General features: G+C 41.0%; 1 protein-coding gene and 1 non-coding gene across 24 annotated transcripts in view; both read left to right on the top strand.

Annotated features, from left to right (window-relative positions):
- The first annotated feature begins 4,770 nt into the window (after nt 1-4,770).
- Nucleotides 4,771-4,953, top strand: LOC144508774 (U2 spliceosomal RNA). Its single transcript, XR_013500338.1, has one exon. It is a non-coding gene; the product is annotated as a U2 spliceosomal RNA (small nuclear RNA).
- A 10,776-nt stretch (nt 4,954-15,729) lies between these two features.
- Nucleotides 15,730-18,351, top strand: part of zmynd8 (zinc finger, MYND-type containing 8) — a 96,639-nt gene continuing 94,017 nt past the window's right edge. For 16 of the 23 annotated variants that reach the window (XM_078236772.1, XM_078236756.1, XM_078236761.1 and 13 more), the window contains exon 1: nt 15,770-15,854. In XM_078236772.1, the coding sequence (XP_078092898.1) occupies nt 15,841-15,854 (14 nt within the window). In that variant the 5' untranslated portion in view covers nt 15,770-15,840. Of the gene's footprint in view, nt 15,855-18,351 lie in introns of all 23 variants that reach the window. The other 7 variants (XM_078236773.1, XM_078236765.1, XM_078236755.1 and 4 more) reach the window with 4 other exon arrangements.

Below are 18,351 nucleotides of genomic sequence, written 5' to 3'. Positions count from 1 at the left end.
TAGGATGTGTCTCTTCATTTCAACATCATCCTTCAGTTCCGCACTTTTAATTTAAAATTACTTTTCCAAATGCCGGGTTACAGAGGAATTAGCTTCAACTGGAGGAAGTTAGACCTTTATATAACTTATTGAATGGCCCATTTAAGTTTAAACTGAGTTCCTATAATATGTTACCAAAGCGCCAAGTCATATAGATCAGACAAGTTGCAAGTTCAGTCCCTGGTCTATGCTGAGACAGTTGGAGAAGGTGGCATCAGTGCTATATTGACCTAATTGCCTTGGATTAGGGAGGGGATGAGATCTCACACACTAACAAGTTAGCAAAGCTCTTCCTATAACATAATACATTGCTTCCACTAACTCTGTAGTAGCAACAATAAGCTAAAAGCATTTTACCTGGAAGTTGGATGGCTAGTCCTTTAGGTAATACTACTGGCGGGGGAAGGTGTGAGTTTTTTTAAATCCACGCTGGATAGGTCAAGATTTTTATTGCGATCCTTAATTGCCCTTGAGAAGTTGGTGGTGAGCTACCTTCTTAAACAGCTGCAGTCTATGTGGTGTAGGTACATCCACAGTGCTGTTAGAGATGGACTTTCAGGATTTGACCCAGCAACAGTGAAAGAATGTGATATAGTTCCAAGTCAGTTGTGTGGATTGGAGGGGAACTTGCAAGTAGTGGTGTTTCCATATCCATGTGCTGCTCTTATCCTTTTTGGCGAAGATGTTGTGGGTTTGGAAGGTGCTGTCAAAGGAGCCTTGGTGAGTTGTTGCAGTGCATCTTATAAATGGTACGCACTGGTGGAGCAAATGGATGTTGAAGATGGTGGAAAAGGTACCCATCAAGCAGGCTTCTTTGTCCTGGATGATGTTGTGCTTCTTGAGTGCTGCTGAAGCTACACTTGTCAAGGCAAGTGGACAATATTTCATAACACTCCTGACTTGTGCCTTGTCAACAGTGGAAAGAATTTGAGGAGTCAGGGGGTGAGTTTCTCTCCACAGAATTCCCAACTTCTGACCTGCTCTTATCGCTACAGTATTTATATGACTAGTCCAGTTCATTTTCTGATCACTGGTAACCCCCATGATGTTGATAGTGGGGATTCATCAATGATAATCCCATTGAATGTCAAGGGCAGATGGTTAGATTATTTCTTGTTGGAGATGGTCATTGCCTGTCACTTACGTGGTGTGAATAATACTAGCACAGTGGCTAGCTCTACTGCTTCACAGCGCCAGGGTCCCAGGTCCGATTCCCGGCTTGGGTCACTGTCTGTGTGGAGTTTGCACATTCTCCCCATGTCTGCGTGGGTTTCCTCCGCATGCTCCAGTTTCCTCCCACATTTGAAAGACGTGCTGGCCAGTGAGTTGACCTGAACAAGCGCCACACTGTGGCGACTAGGGGAATTTCACAGTAACTTCATTGCAGTGTTAATGTAAGCCTTACTTGTGACTAATAAATAAATTATAAAATAAACTTTAACTTTTATCTGCCCAAGACTGAAAATTGTTCGGGTATTGCTCGATATGGGCACAGTTACTGCTTCAGTTATTGAGGAGTCGTGAATCATGTTAAACATTGTGCAATTATCAGCGAACATTCCCACTTCTGACACTATGATGGAGGGAATGTCATTGATGAAACAACTGAAGATGGTTGGGCCTAGCACACTACCCTGAGGATCTCCCACATGGATGTCCTTAGACTGAAATGACTGATCTCCAAACAACTACCAGTGGAGAATTTTCCTCTTGATTCCCACTGACTCCAGTATTGCTAGGGCTCCTTCATTCCATACTTGGTCGAATGCTGCCTTGATGTCAAGGGCAGTCACTCTCACCTCACCTCTAAAGTTCAGCTCTTTTGCCCACATTTGAGCCAAGGCTGGTGGAACCGAACATCATTTACTAGGTTATTGCTAAATAAGTGCCGTATGATAGTACTTTGCATGACCTATTCCATCACTTCACTGATGATTGAAAGGAGATTGATGGGGCATTAACTAGCCGGATTGGAATTGTCCTGCTTTTGTGGACAGGACATACCTGGGTAATTTTCCACATTGCCGGGTAAACGTCAATGTTGTAGCTGTACTGGAACAGCTTGGTGAGGGGCATGGCAAGTTCTGGAGCACAAGTAATCAGTACTGTTAATGGAATGTTGTCAGGGCCCATAGACTTTTCAGTATTCAGTGCCTTCAGCCATTTCATGATATCACGTGGAGTGAATCAAATTGACTGAAGATTGGCATCTATGACACTGCAACATCTGAAGGAGGCTGAGATGGATCATCCACTCGGCACTTCTTCATGAAAATTGTTGCAAGTGCTCTAGTTTTGTCTTTTGCACAGAAGTGCTGCGCTCCTCCATCATTGAGGATGGAGATATATATGGAGCCTCCTCCTCCAGTTAGTTGTTTAATTGTACATCAATATTCACAAATGGAGCATGTGGCAGACCTTACATCTGATCTGTTCGTTGAGGGTTTGTTTAGCTCTGTCTATTGCATGCTGCTTTCGCTGTTTAGCTTGCAAGTATTCTTGTACTGCAGCTTCACCAGGCTGGCACCTCATTTTTAGGTATGCCTAGTGTTGCTTCCTGCAATGATTATGAGAGGGTGTAAACTGAACCTGTGTAGTGAAAGTCAGATTGTCCATTAAATCAGCATTGGAGGCTTTTGATGTCACAATCCACCAACTCTGGAAGCTTCTGGCATATGCACGATCCAAACTAGCACTCTGTCAAATAGGACAAAAAATACAGTCTGAGCCAGAAGTGGCCAGATGCATCCCAGACAATTATTTTTAAGAGTTCAAAGTGTCTGTAGCACTCTTGCATCAGTAGAGGTACAGAACCCAATTCTGTGGCCAAAGTCCTCTTTCGATAATCGGAGAGTAGAAAATTACTGAGAGAAAAAATGGACGGAGAAAACTTATTTTTGTAATTTTCTCATTTGCAAATGGAGGTAACAAAGCTATCAGTTAACTCTTTGGAAAGATAGCTTGATTTGCCTGGAGGTAGAGTCCCCACATTTCTCTATACTGTTGAAGCTGCCTGTTGTATCAAAAGTCTCAAAATATTTTTTCAATCCATCCTTCGATCGTGAGTGCATTGGCTCAGGCTCATCCATTATGTTTCCTTAAGTGAGGGAAGACAAATAACTAATTATTATTTCCAAAAATATACCAGGAACATTTTTTTTGTTTTTGTAAGTAATTACCAGCCTTAACTGAAGGAAACATCAGTGGATGGTCCTTTGGAATGAATTTAATAGTGCCCTCGTACGTGTTTGATCGAAAGCCCTTTTCATAATGTGTATTCAGGCACAGAAGCCTACGTTTTAGAATCTTGGGTGGACTGCATGTAGTTATCAGCACTACCAGCCCCATTACTGAGCTGCAGAAAACAACTGAGTACAATGGAAAGTGACCTTTCAGCCCACACAGTTACTATTTATGGTTAGCTCTTTCTTAATGACTTCCCTGGTTTCCAGATAATTATTTAGCATTATGCTTCCTGTTTATTCTGACAATGCTCCACACAAAATTTTCCTTTTTGCAATACTCCTGATTAACATGTTTGTGTATGTTGGTCTAGTATGAACCATGCTAAAGTTGTTAGAAATTTTAAAGATTCAAGAAGGACAGAATAAGAGGTCCAACAGAACAAAAGGGTCAATAAAACTGTCCCATTTTAATCAATCAGATTTGCCCAAATATCAGTAAATCTTCACTTCTTCAAAATAACAGAACTTTTAAAAACATTTATTAAAGTCTCATGGTATTTGAATAAAACATTGAATTGGGTAGATACCAAGGATTTTTCAACTTATTTTCAGTAAAAGGGCATGCGTCCATGCTTTTCTATATATAAGTAGATTAGTTGAAAATGAGGCATTTACCATAATATCCATCAATATTTTTAGGTCATGTATAGCAAGAGTTTTGTTTTGTTCATGCATAGGATGTGGGTGTTGCTGCAAGGCCAGCATATATTACCATCCATAATTGCCTTGGAGAAGGTGGTAGTGATGTGTCTTCTTGAACCACTGCAGTCCATGTGGTGAAAGTACTCCAATAGTGCTGTTAGGTTGGAAGTTCCAGAATTTTGATCCAACAGTGATGAAGGAACCAGTACATTTACCCATGTCAGGCTGCTGTATGACTTGGAGGTGATTTTGGAGGTGGTGCTGTTCTCTTGTGCCTGCTGCCCATACTTTTCTAGGTGGTAAAGGTCACATCTTTGGCAGATGCTGTTGAAAAAGTCTTGTTGAGTTGTTCCAGTGCATCTTGTATATGGTGCATATATTGCAGCCACCACGTGCCTGGATTGTGAATGTTTAGAGTGGTGGATGGGATGTCAATCAAGTGAACTGCTTTGTTCTGGATGGTGTCAAGTTTCTTGACTGTTGTTGGAGCTGTATGCATCTAGATATCTGAGTAGGTGCAAAAGAAAACTTATTCAGCATTGCATCAACAATAAATCAGATTTGCCCAAGATCAAGTGTGGTCTGGTGATGCTGCACTTGGTGGTGGCCATTGGGTTGCATTTAAGCTTCATTTTCATAAATAAACCTTGACTCTCCAGAAGAGCACTCACTATTGGGTTGCATTTAAGCTTCATTTTCATAAATAAACCTTGACTCTCCAGAAGAGCACTCACTATTGTAACAACATGATAACCTCACGATGACTTGGAGGGTGCAGGAATGAGGAGATGCTGCTAAATTTAACAGCAGGACCTTATTATGTTTTGGTTGTTCTGCTTTCCATCCAGTATCTCGGCCTTTTGGCTAAGATCAAGTGTAGTATCTGTTCTTATCAGTTTCTCGGCCTTTTGGCTAAGATCAAGTGTAGTATGGATTGGATGCTGCACTTGGTTGAGGTCATTAGGTTACATTGAAGCTTCATATGTTTCATATGAAGCAATTTTTAAAAGTGGCATCTCGACCTTTTGGCTAAGATGCAAATGAGCTCAAGCCTTGGAGGAGGAAACCTCCCCCTCCTCCAATCAGCTTGGCTCATGTCGATCAGGCCCAGGACAGGGTAATTTGATCGCTTGCCCTGTCTTGTCAGCCTGGATCGGAAATGTCTCAACTTGTTGAGACTCTGAATTGGATTTGATTCGATTGAATTGGAAAAGTACAAAAACAAAATCTGGCCTTTTGGCTAAGATCAAGTGTGGTCTGGTGATGCTGCACTTGGTGGTGGCCATTGGGTTGCATTTAAGCTTCATTTTCATATGCAGCAATTTTTAAAAGCGGCATCTCGGCCTTTTGGCTAAGATGCAAATGAGATCAAGCCTTGGGGGGGGGGCGGAGACGTCTGCCTACTCCAATCAGCTTGGCTCATGTAGATCAGGCCCAAGACAGGGTAAAGGGTTGCATACCCTGTCTTGTCAGCTTGGATCGGAAATGTCTCAACTTGTTGAGACTCTGAATTGGACTTGATTTGATTGAATTGGAAAAGTATAAAAATAAAAATAAAAATCTGGCCAGTTTGAAAGGCTACCTAGCAATCTGTTGGGAGAACAAACAAAGCTTCAGCCAGACAACCTTGGTGACAGCCCTTAGTAAATGCAATCTTAGGACAGGCCTCATTTAGTTGAGATTAGGGAATTGATCAGCTATGTTGGTGGGGTTCACTTCAGAATGGGGGTTGGGGGTTGTTGCCAATCAAAGCAGTGGCTTGAGAGAGGCCGCAATTGACAGAAGAGAGGCTGAAGGTTTCTTTGTTCCTCCTGGTCTACAGGGAGTGCTATGAAAGTAATTGCTTTCTGGAAGGTTTTAGAATTTTTAGTATTTAATTCCTTTACTCATCCCCATCACACTGACATACGTTACGAAATGCATTGAGACTATTAAAACTGATTCCATGAATGAGTCTTGCACGCAGTTAATTACTACCAGTAACATGTTCCAGCAGGAACCCTGATTAATTGTTTTCCTCCTTCGTATACCCTTTCAAAGCTTTTGTATAGTGAAACTGAAGCTGTTAAAGATGCAGAGGAAGTCTGGTAAAGAGCTAGGTTCTACACCTTTTCATCGCAAGTACAGGTTTGGAAGTTTAATAGCATCTCTGGCAAAATATTTGTGATCTGAGACAGAATTAGGATAATTTGTGACTCTTTGCCCCATTCGCACTCTGACATAGAGCTGCAACAGGCAGAGGACAAAATGGCTGTTTGACTTGCTCACATATACGTTTACAGCTAATCAGATTTTCAGGGGTGGAGACATTTATCCTGAAGGCCCGAACTCCGGTTTGAAACAGGCAAGAACCAAATGAATAAATTGAAACTGGTGTCAAGTGACATCATTATGACTAGCACAACTTAGTGCTCCTGCCCACTAACCACAGGCAGTGCAATGATCGGGGCAGCCATTTGAAATACTTTTTAAAGGGATGATCATGTGCAAGCTGATAGCTCTTTTGGAAACATTTTTCTTGCACTAGCATCTGTGTTTTCTGAAATTAAAGGACTTGAAAGCGCGTCTTGTTGGTTCTGAAGCGTAGAAGCTTCTGGAGCTGTAGTTTATTCTGTGCTCTTTCTGATTGCCTCCCACTTTGAGGAGGAGGAGGAAGTAGTAAACAAAGCTGCAGCTGGGAGAGAGCAAACAGAAGGGAACATTCCTGTAGAGAAATCATTACCCTCTGTCAGAGTTGATAATCTTTGAACAACATAAAGTCTTCAGCATGGAAGCTGGCTTAGACTCTTTGACTTTTTAAGGCTGCTGCAAGTGGGCCTGCAAACCTCAGACAACACTGCCTGTTGTAGCAAGGCTGCTACAGCTCAGAACATCGGCATTCCTTTCAGGGATTAGCAAAATTGAGGGAGAGCAGTCAGGGTTCATTCAGCAGCACAAATATTGAAGTGACCACATGCTCTAGGGCTAACTGCAGATTGTTAATATCATGTGTGAGAACAGCACGTGTGTGCTGGACAACATCATGCAATTTGACATGCTTTGGAAGCATCCTTAAAGACAATTTAAATCATGCATTAATTGGTGATTCACTCATTCTTTTAAAAACTGGGTCGCTGAAAAATATTTGTATCTCCTCTTCGGTAGAGCTAGGGCTTGAGCTGGCTCTCTGATTCGTTCTTTCCTTTGCCTTCCTTGCTATCTTCACCTGCTCCTACACACTTTATTCAGTGAATCCAACAGTGCAGTCACCTGAGACTTACTAAAAGTCACATAGGATGTCTATTCCTGTGCTAGTGCTTTAAGAGCAATAAGACCAATATATTGTCCTTATCCTTATTTTGACTTTGGAGACAAGAATTAAGCTGCACTTGATAAGTGAAGATAGTTCAGTGGCAGTTTGGCGCACCATCGGGCTGTTATGCTTAGAATGTGACAACATAAATGTGTGATTGAAAGAGCTGTGGAACGTCTTATGCCATTTTACATATTGCTGGTATATACATCTACCACCCATGAAAAACTGTGAGCAATTAATCCCATTCTATTTTGACAACCATACAGATACAAATAAAAAAAAGACAAGTTTATCAGGCAAATTTAGATTATATATTCTGTGGAGGCCAGGTGTCCCAGCTGGATTTTTGTTATGTGACACATTTTTGACTTGCTGGGGAATTACATTGCTTCAAAACAGGTTAAGTGGTTCCATTACTGGGTCAGCAAGTCTGTATCAGTATCTGCCAAAGTCTATAAATACTGTGCAATAAACACTAGCCATTCACAATAAATAAATGTTTACGATCGTTGTATGAAATGCTTGCACCTAAAGGCAATCGTGTAACTTCCCAATTTGGTTTTGGGTAAGGAATTGTGCCATATCCCCCATATTATTCAGAATGTCGAGTCACTGAAGACATAACAGTATTTATCATCTGACAACCTTTTTCCTTTCCTCAGTGCTAGTTCATTGGCACCAAACCTTTTTGCAAATTACTTTCTGGGGTTGTATACTGGAAAGTTGTATTCATTGAACAATGCTAGTTGCTCTGAGAGTAACTGTGGACCTTCTCCTTGAACTGCTGCAGTTCCTAGATGCTGATGGTATTCCTAACCATCGCATTAGCTGGAGAAATGTCTTTCTCCTACTCCTATTTATTTTGTTCTTTCCTAAGTCAACTGGAGATTGGCACTAGTTCTCAGTCAGGAAATCCTCTTTCAGTAGTGCCAGTGTACTTGAGACAGTATTGTTGAACCAAACTCAGTACCATTTGCAGAAGACTCATTCTGGTTCAGAAACAATAATCTATGAAAGTATCTCAAAATATAGCACACATACTGTGAATTGCAGTCTCAGCTTGGAGTCCGTCAGAATATGACTTCCTCTGCTATTGTCAATGCCAACTTCAGAAAGCATGCAAGATACAGTTGGAAGGAACAGAAGTTAATTAAGACAAGGAACAAGATTTTTTCTGCAGGCTCTGAACCCTGGCACCAGTCTCAAATGGATGTTAGAAGCCCACAAAGTGTGGGCAACAGCCTCTCTTCTGTTGCACAGCACCCCCATTGTGCCTCCAGGAAAATAATCACGGGGCAGGATGAAGCTGAAGAATGGCACACATGCCATCAGTGTATAATTCTGTGTCCATTCATCACCATTCCCAGCCCCAGTGGGGCCTTAAAAGTCTCACCAAAGAAACATGTTTACAGCAGTCTTCATTCCATGCTGAAGCCACACTTGATAATTGCATAGCTTGGGACTATTTCAGCATGATTTCAAATGGTATAAAAAGGACTGCATTTGAGCTTATTTAGTTCAATTTTACTGCCATAATTAATGATGCCACAAATAGTTTCACAGAATGAGTATCCATTTGATTCAAATGCCTGACAGGTTATTCTGAATACAGTTACCGTAAGCAATTTAAATAATTAAATACTTTGTTTTGTACACATCTTAAGTTACTAGAGGCAGCCTATTTGCTACATAATTACTCAACACCAATTTTGATACCTGGTACAGCTTAATTCCATTCCTGTCCTTGCCTAATGTCCAAATGTGTGCAGTCCTCGCCAGAGTTTAAGTATGATAAACAAGACCAGAAATCCTACTCCATTTTCTCTTCCATAACGTTGGGACACTGAAAACAACAGTAGGGATTAGATGAAGGAGGATGAAGGCTCATGAGGCGCATAAACACCTGTTATAGAGCTGGTTCTTGTAAATACTTTGTAACTTTGTAATACCATTGCCGAAATGAGATCAACTAATTCAGCAGAGAATAGAGATTGATTCTGACATTTTCCTGGTCTAAATGATTCAGCTACTTATTGCTTAAAACCATTGAACTGTTGGAGAACACATTTCTTACACTCCTAACAGTTGAGGCATTCACTGCTGCTGGGAATCTGTAAGTGATCAGCTGGGTGTGTTGCGGTGAATATAGGAATAGGAGTGAAACATTCCCTTGACGCTGTTTGCCTGTACAGTTAGAACATGACTGCACCTCGACTCAATTTACTCACTTTTCAGCTATCTATTTAAACTTAAATTAGTAAATTAAAAGATCTTAATTTTGAAAATTTCAAATGCCCCAGAATTCACAGCCTTTTAAGGAAGTGAATTCAAGTTCCCCTAACCATTGTATTGAAAAAAAAGCTTCCTGATTTCACTCCTAATTGGTAGAGTTGTAATTTTAAGATTAGACCCCCTTGGTGTTTTGAATTCCCTTGCCAGAGGAAATGCTTTGGTGGGAAGAAGGGGGAGGGGGGGGGGGGGTGGGGTTAGCTTAAACAAAGATTGTTATGCCTTACATGAACATTCCACTTAAAATGGATTATTTTTTCAATTTGAAAGCAGGACCAGTTCTGTTTAACTCCACCATCGCTTGATTTTAACATCTTCCTTCTGTGCTGAAAATGCTGAATTCTTAAAGTGAAAAAATTATCCATGTTGTACAATAAATCCCAAGGTAAACAAATGTTCCCTTAGCAACCACAGTGCTGCCAATGAGTGTGTTAAGCACACAAGACCTAAATGAATGTGAAAACAGTCCTTCTTATTATTGTCATGGCAACAACCACAGAACAAATCAAAAAAACTCATGCACTGTGTAATTTATTCCAGTAAAATTTAATAGTGCCACATATTCTATGTATTGAATCATGTGTATTCATAAGTTACCCTCTTTTTAAAAAAATTCTGTTGATTCAGCATGGCCCTGAGGTTAGAAGGCTGTGGGTTTGATTCTTGGCATAGTTTATTCAGCTTTTCATTTGATAAAAAATCTCGATATCTTATGATGTGAAGAAGAATGGGAAATGGCAGAGCTATGTAAGGTGCCTGTCATTCTGCTATAGTTGTAGTTTTTGGATATTTGTCTTTGTTAACGGTAGAAAGAAGGATTAACATAATTGTACCACCAAAGTTGATCATTTATATTCGAGACATGGCATAGGAAGGTACCAGATACCTATTGCATTTAGCAACACATGACTTTGATCCTGATTTTAACTCAAGCACAGTTTTCAATGGTTAAGTTTTGATTGTAATTTAAAGAACTGCAGGCCTCATTATAATCTGAATGAATTTAAAGTAAAAGTTAAAGTTTATTTTTTTGATTTGATTTGATTTATTATTGTCACATGCATTAGCATACAGTGAAAAGTATTGTTTCTTGCGCGCTATACCAACAAAACATACCGTTCATCGAGAAGGAAATGAGAGTGTAGGATGTAGTGTTACAGTTATAGCTAGGGTGTAGAGAAAGATCAACTTAATGCAATGTAAGTCCATTCAAAAGTCTGACAGCAGCAGGGAAGAAGCCGTTCTTGAGTCAGTTGGTACGTGACCTCAGACTTTTGTATCTTTTTCCCGAAGGAAGAAGGTGAAAGTGAGAATGTCCAGGGTGTGTGGGGTCCTTAATTATGCTGGCTGCTTTGCCGAGGCAGCGGGAAGTGTAGACAGAGTCAATGGATAGGAGGCTGGTTTGTGTGATGGATTGGGCTACATTCACGATCTTTTGTAGTTCCTTGCGGTCTTGGGCAGAGCAGGGGCCATACCAAGCTGTGATACAACCAGAAAGAATGCTTTCTATGGTGCATCTGTAAAAGTTGGTGAGAGTTGTAGCTGACATGCCAAATTTTCTTAGTCTTCTGAGAAAGTAAACGTGTTGGTGAGCTTTCTTAACTATAATGTCGGCATGGGGTCCCAGGAAGGTTGTTGGCGATCTGGACACCTAAAAACTTGAAGCTCTCAACCCTTTCTACTTCATCCCCATTGATGTAGACAGGGGCATGTTCTTCTTTATGCTTCCTGAAGTCGATGACAATTTCCTTCGTTTTGTTAACATTGAGTCACAAGTAGGCTTACATTCACACTGCAATGAAGTTACTGTGAAAATCCCCTACTGTGAATTTCCCATTGATTTGACCAGCCTGACAGGAAATGGTCCCATTTCGGCTGGGGGGAGGTGGGGGGGGAGGTGGGGGGAGGGCGGTTGGTGTGGGTGATGGGTACTGGTGGATTAGCAGGAAACTGATTCAAAGTGGAAATTCACCGCTTAAAACAAGATTATTACTTAACCCATTTGTAAGAAGGTAGAACTTCTAAACTTTCATAAATCACTGAATAGGCTTCAACTTGAGTATTGTTTCCAATTCTGTCTACCACACTTTAGGAAGTATGCTAAGGACTTGGAACGGAACAGAGGAGATTTATCAGAATCATTAAAAAATTGAACAATAATCCAAAAGAAAAACATTAATTTAAAAATTAAAATGAGTAATGCAATCACAACCAAAATTGAGTGTGACGTTTAATTGCCATCTTTAAGGTGGCAGGGAGCTTACCAAACTTGTGTCCCACCCTCGATAGGTGGAACACTTCATTAACATACTTAAATAGTCTCCCACAGTGAAAATGGAGACCTGATTTAAACGTTGCACTTGCTGGCTAGGTTTCTCAGGCTTGGGAAATCCGGCAGTAAAAAGGAGGCAGGAGTTGATTTATCCAGAGTTAAATCCTTTTGATAGAACTCTTTATGCGTCAAGAAAAGTAGGAGTACTCCCTCCCCACCTTGTCAAACTAAGGAAACTTTCCTAGCCTTGTCCAAACCAATCACAGGCTCTCTCCCCACTTCTGTGGCCTTCCCTTGAACATTCTTCAATTCCTTGGTCTCCATCCTTCCAACTGCCATTCCTTTCCTCTCCCTCACCAGGTCCTGATCTTTCACCCACTCCTAATTGCCATTCTCTTCCTCCTGCCACCAACCCCTTGTTTCTTGCTCCAACCCTCCTGATTGCACTCTCTTTCTCCACCACACCAAACCAAGGCCCAATCTGTTGCTAAGGGATATGTTGCTGATGTAAGATGAGATAAATAGAGTGGGAGAAGGCTTGTGAGGAGCATCAACACCATTCTACTTTTTGTGCTGTGAATTGTATGTAATTCCTTGGTGTATTTGAAACTATTTTTTATTCCAGATACAGTAAAAGGTGCCAGGTGCAATCAACAACATGATGATGCCGTTTTCCCACTAATTGGATCATTAATCCTCTTTCCACATCATATTTGGGTGGCACAATGGCACAGTGGTTAACACTGCTGCCTCACAGTGTCAAGGACCCAGATACAATTCCAGCCTTGGGTGACTGTATGGAGTTTGCATGTTCGCCCCATGTTTCCGTGGGTTTCCTCCCACACTCCAAAAATGTGCGGGCTAGGTTAATCGACCATGCTAAATTGCTAAAGTGTTGGGGGATTAGCAGGTTAAATATGTGGGATTACAGGGATAAGGCCTGGATGGGATTGTTGTCAATGCAGGCTTGATGGGCTGAATGGCCTCCTTCTGCACTGTAAGGATTTTATGATTCTATTCTATTCCATCTTGTACCATGTCCTGTTTCATGCATCAGCTCTGTTCATACCAACCTGTTTGGCACTTGGTTTTACAGAGCCTTAAACAAAAATATTTTATTCTCATGCTTACATCCCTTCAGAGCCTTGACCCCTCCCTATCACTGTAAGCTCCTCCTGAGCCTTGTGTTCCTATGACCCTTGTTTCTTGTACATCATCTTCCCTTTCTCCCATCATAGCTGTTTTCAGCACTTATACTCTGGAATTATGTTCTTAAATCTCTGCGCCCCACCAGCCCAGAGTGGGATTTTCCATCTCCACCAGTAATGGTGCTTCTGGGACAGGAAAGTTTGATGTGTGGCCCCCTCCAAATTTTCCCATTCCACCCGTGATGATGCCAGCCATGCAGCAGGACCAGAAAATCCTAGTCTCAATCTTTTCCTTCAAGGCTGTCCTTAACTCACATTTTTGGTAAAACTTTTCGGCATTTATGTGTCTTTCTTTACCTCAGTATCTCTACAGCCACAGCAGGGAGCTCTGAAGCTTGTGTTGCCTGCCTGGTGCCAAAGTTAAGGACATCACCTCACGTTAGAGAGATACTTGGAGTGCGAAGAGGTGGATCCAGTTGTCGTGGTCCATGTGGGAACCAATGACATAGCTAGAGCCAGGTATGAGGTTCTGCTAAGAGAACTGGAAGAGTTAAGGTCCAAAGTAAAATGCAGAAAATCAAATGTAATCATGTCTGGATTGTTACCTAAGCAACCTGCCAATTGGCATAGGGTTAAACAGATTAGAGAATTAAATGAGTGGCTCAAAGCATGGTGTGGGAAGAAGGGCTGTGGACAAGGGTTTAAACTAACTCAGGTGGGGGAGGCTTTGGTTGAGGGGAGACTTAGAAATCCAAAGAGAAATGTTGTAACATTGGAACAGCACAGTGATGTGGGTAAAGATGATCAGAGTGGGGTAGGCAGGGACAGAGATTTTAACAAAAAATGTTCGTCAGTGAATAAAGTCATTGCAGAGAATAGAGGTAAAAAATGAAATTAAAGATTCTTTACCTGAATGCACAAAGCATCTGTAATAGGACAGATAAGTTAGGACATGTTGGCGGAATTTTACGGCCTCGCTCAAGCGAAGCCAGAAATTCCCACCCGAGGTCAACGGATATTTCCATTGTCCAACCCTCGCCCGCTCTCATTCCATGGCGGGCAAGGCAGTAGAATTTCAGCGATAGGGTTAAATGATTTAGATCTACCAGCCCTTGATATTCAATAGCATTACCATCCCCACTATCAGTATCCTGGGGGCTTATCATTAACCAGAGACTCATGTGAACTAACCATATGAGTACTGTGGCTACAAAGAACAGATGTGGAGATGCCGGTGTTGGACTGGGGTAAACACAGTAAGAAGTTTAACAACACCAGGTTAAAGTCCAGAACTGGGGTAAACACAGTAAGAAGTTTAACAACACCAGGTTAAAGTCCAGAACAAAGAACAGGTCAGAGGCTTGGTTGGCATCCCTTCCACAAACATTCACATCCCTCACCACTGATGCGCAGTGAGCAATGTATAACATCTACAAAATGCACTGCAGGAGTGCACCAAGGCTCCTTATACAACATCTGCCAAACCCACAACCACTACCTCCAGAAGACAAGGGCAGCAGATATAGAAACGTCACCGCCTGGAAATTCCCCCCCAAGCCACTCACCATCCTGACTTGGAACTACATTGCCGTTCCTTTACTGTTGCTGGGTTAAAATCCTGGAACTCCCTTCCCAGCAGCATTGTGGGTGTACCTCCACCTCAGGAATTATGATGATTCAAGAAGGTAGCTCATCACATCTTTCTGAAGGGCAACTAGGGATGGACAATAAATGCTGGCCGAGCCAGTGATGCTGACTTGCCATAAATTATTTTAAAATGGACATTCTTGCATTGGAGGTGGTACAGTGAAGGTTCATTAAATTTTTCTCTGAGATTAGTGGGTTGTCCTATGATGAGACGCTGAATAGATTGGTCTTGTATTCTCTGGAGTTTAGAAGAATGAGAAGTAATCTCACTGAAACCTACAAAATTCTGAAGTCTTGATATGTGGATGCTAAGAGATTGTTTCTACAGGTCAGGGAATCTAAAACACAGAGGCACCATCTCAGGATGAGGGGCCAATCATTTAGGACTGGGGTGAGAAAACATTTCTTCAAAGGGTATGAATCTTTTAGAGCTATTGGATGCTCCATTGTTGAATACAATGGAGGCTGGGATATACTGATATTTGAGTCTCACAGGGAGTTCAGGAATATGAGGACTGGGTGGGATAATACAGTGAAGCCCAAGATCAGTCATGCTCGTATTGAATAGCAGGCTCTGTGGGCTGTGGGGTCTTTCTTATTTAACTTCAGTGAAGCAGTGTTTTGAAGTATTTCTCTATATGCAAGAGCTATATAAATTCAAGTTGTTGTTCATTGTGGATCTTCAAGTGTATTATTTTGTTTTAATAAAACAATTTTAAAAACAGCAGCAGAAAACGATGGCCTTATTTCATAGATGACTCTATATATTCTGATGTTTAACACTTGAAGAATCCCAGTCATTAGACCGACACAGGGAAATTGTCTTGTTTACATGCAATGGCTCCACATTTTACATTCAGGGAAAAGGACAACAATAAGGTAATTTGTTGAAAATGTACTGCTGCCACAGGAAAGTAGGCTATTCAGTAATTATCCTAGCTGCTTAGAATAGAGCAACAGCTTGATATTTGGTTTCTTTGATATCTTTGCTCTCTACTGCTGAAACTGAGCCAAGCTTTGAATTCAAATTCTTTTCACAGAATGGCTTCTGTCTGCAAATGCTCTGCAGAAGTAACCATTCAGGAAGTGTTCTAGCCAATCAGCTTCAGTTTTATATGGTGGTAAATTAGAGTGTCCAATTGCAGTTGAGGTACTTTGGAGACTGACAGATCATCAAGCTTATGTGCCAAGCCCTTCTCTGAGTACTGAGTTACTGTCCACCATGTTTTTTTAAGTATTGACTTAACCCTGTGTTACAGTACAATGCAACCACAGAGGTAAGTACCAAACAGTTTCTTTAAGGTACTTTTAAAGTGTTAAAGATTATTTACATGTACTTTTATGATCTGGCTGTTTTAAAAAACTAGCAAACCAAGTACTTTCAGTAGTTGCAATGGTAGTTTTTACTTTTTGCTTCCCTTGGTCACATGTTACTGCCATCCTGTTCAGTAGTGATTCTGTTTAAAGTGTGATCAGCTGTATTTTAAATACATTCCTAAAGAAGGGTGAATTGACTTTTGGTTCATACTGTTCTGATCCTCACTAATCAATTATAGTGGCCTAGCTTCTCTTTAACTGAAGGTGCTTGCCCTATTGTGTAGCTGAGTCACATGCCTGTTGGTGGGCAAATAGAAGAAGCAGGCTGCTGCCCTACAGGGAGTCAAAGCAGGCATTAGCTAGTTTGAATTGCAAACAAGATCAGCATCGTCACTAAGAAGGTAGGATACAGATTGCGCTGTCACAGAATTAAATGCAAATCTGCTTCTGTAAGCATATATTTCAGTATATCCCTTTTAGCGTGGCAAAACAAAATGGCAATTTTCATGGGGGAGGGGTAAGTGGGTGAGCTTGGAAAATAACTTATGCACTGTAATTTTGAGATTAAATTAGAGACTGATTGATTATAGTGTAGTATGTGATGTATACAGCCACAACCAGGCTTTCAGAGAAGGAGGCTGTTTGTACCTGTGTATGTGATGAATACCTTTGTGCAGAAAAGACACACTGAGATCCATACATGTGCAATCAACAGCACAAGAATGAGGTATACAGATGTGTATGCATCTATTTTTAGTGTTCAGTGACACAATGGCTTTGTTTAGTAATTATGAACATTATTTATTCTATTTGTGAATGCAAACTGTATTAATGCACTATTTTTTCCTGTTTTATTTTCTCTCTATTAGCTGTAGTTAATTTGAATGCTTGAGGATCTTGTCCCTGTGGCATCCTGCATCAGTAAGGTTTTCTCCTTGATTGGGAGGGTAGGAAGTTCTGGCCTGTAACCATCCACCCTGAATGTTGCCATTGCTTCTCTACATCACACAATGCAGAATTTCTCTTCTTCCCAGGCAACCTGGCTGAAACTATCACATTTGATATCTTATGTATTGTGATTTGATCTATAGTTGCCAGGTGGACAGAGTGGCACTATAAATTGGTAATAGTTACCTTCAGTGCTTTAAATTGTTGAATCTGCTTTATTTCACTCGACAATGAGAACAGCCCAGTTCAAATGGATTTTGGGTAGCCTGGGAAGAAAAAGAGTTAACTTGTTACCATAGTGTTCTGCAAGTGTGAGTGCAGAAGGAATACAAGATGTCAAGGAAATCTGCTTTTTGCAGCCCTCTTCCAATTGATTTGAATTAAATACTGTACTGCAACAATCACTTAAAACTATTTTTATTCTAACGTAAAGCATTAAAATACAGAACAGTGGGTGCCTTTACAAAAACCATATTCTTGTTCTTCATTTTTATCTAGTCCTTTTTACATTTAGCTACGCAGGGAAGCATATGTAGCAATGAATTAGACGTTAGGGCACTCTTCCTGATTTCCCCTTGCTGCCCCTGTGCGGGGGCAGAAGCACAGACGATTGTTAAAAAATGTCAGTGCCTGCAGCAATGCAGCTGTAATCAGGAGTTAATGGTGTTGGGAATCGTGGAGACAATCACGTAGCGAGTCACTTTATGGCACTGTGCAGCCAATGTGCACTGCATTTCCAGCCTCTCTCTTTAATGCTTATTGGTTCTTAAAATGTGCATAATTATCAGCCAAGAGCCAAAGCGAGCTTTAAGCATTTTGATAGTGTAATGCTGAAGGAAGGAAGATGCTGTAAATGTCTGCCAGTTGAGTGAATGGGTGCTGAAATTGCCCCTCTCAGTTGGGTCTGTCCTATTCTTTCTGTATGTCAGTTAAAATATATGCTCGCATTCAGTTGTATAATTGATTTTATAACCAAGTGGCATAAATAGCTAAGATTTGCCAGTGCCTAGTTTTTTTTGGTTTCTTCAATCGTAACTGCTGTGCATAAAGAAAATGTTTAATTTAATGAACATTAAAATGTGAACCAGTTACTGGTATATTTCTTCCCCCCCCCCCCAATGTTTAAGATTACTGTAAATAATTTTGGCGGTTGATAAAGCATTGACTCATATCTCAGAAGGTTGTAGATTTTTTCACTTGCCCGATACTGGTTTCACTTTCCTTTTTCAAAACTGTAGGCTCTTGCTGTGGCCAGTGAGTTAATATATTGTTTGGGGTGCTGAGCCGTTCAGACAAGCAGGGTCCAGATGGGTTCTATTTCCGATGTCTGCTGAGTTAGTTAATCTCAGCTGGGCCATCAGTGAGGGTGCTATATTAGGCCACTGTATACCATCAAATAGCGATCCTTAACTTGATTGCTATCCAATCACTAGAACTGGACAATAGCAGTTTGAGAATACAATAAAATTATTTGCTGTAACAGTGCAAGGCTGCAGGCTCTTGCTTCGA

This window comes from Mustelus asterias, chromosome 20, assembly GCF_964213995.1.
Source record: "Mustelus asterias chromosome 20, sMusAst1.hap1.1, whole genome shotgun sequence".
Classification (NCBI taxonomy): Eukaryota; Metazoa; Chordata; class Chondrichthyes; order Carcharhiniformes; family Triakidae; genus Mustelus; species Mustelus asterias.
Note: the sequence above shows the minus strand (reverse complement) of the source record. Positions and strands in the feature narration are given on the sequence as shown.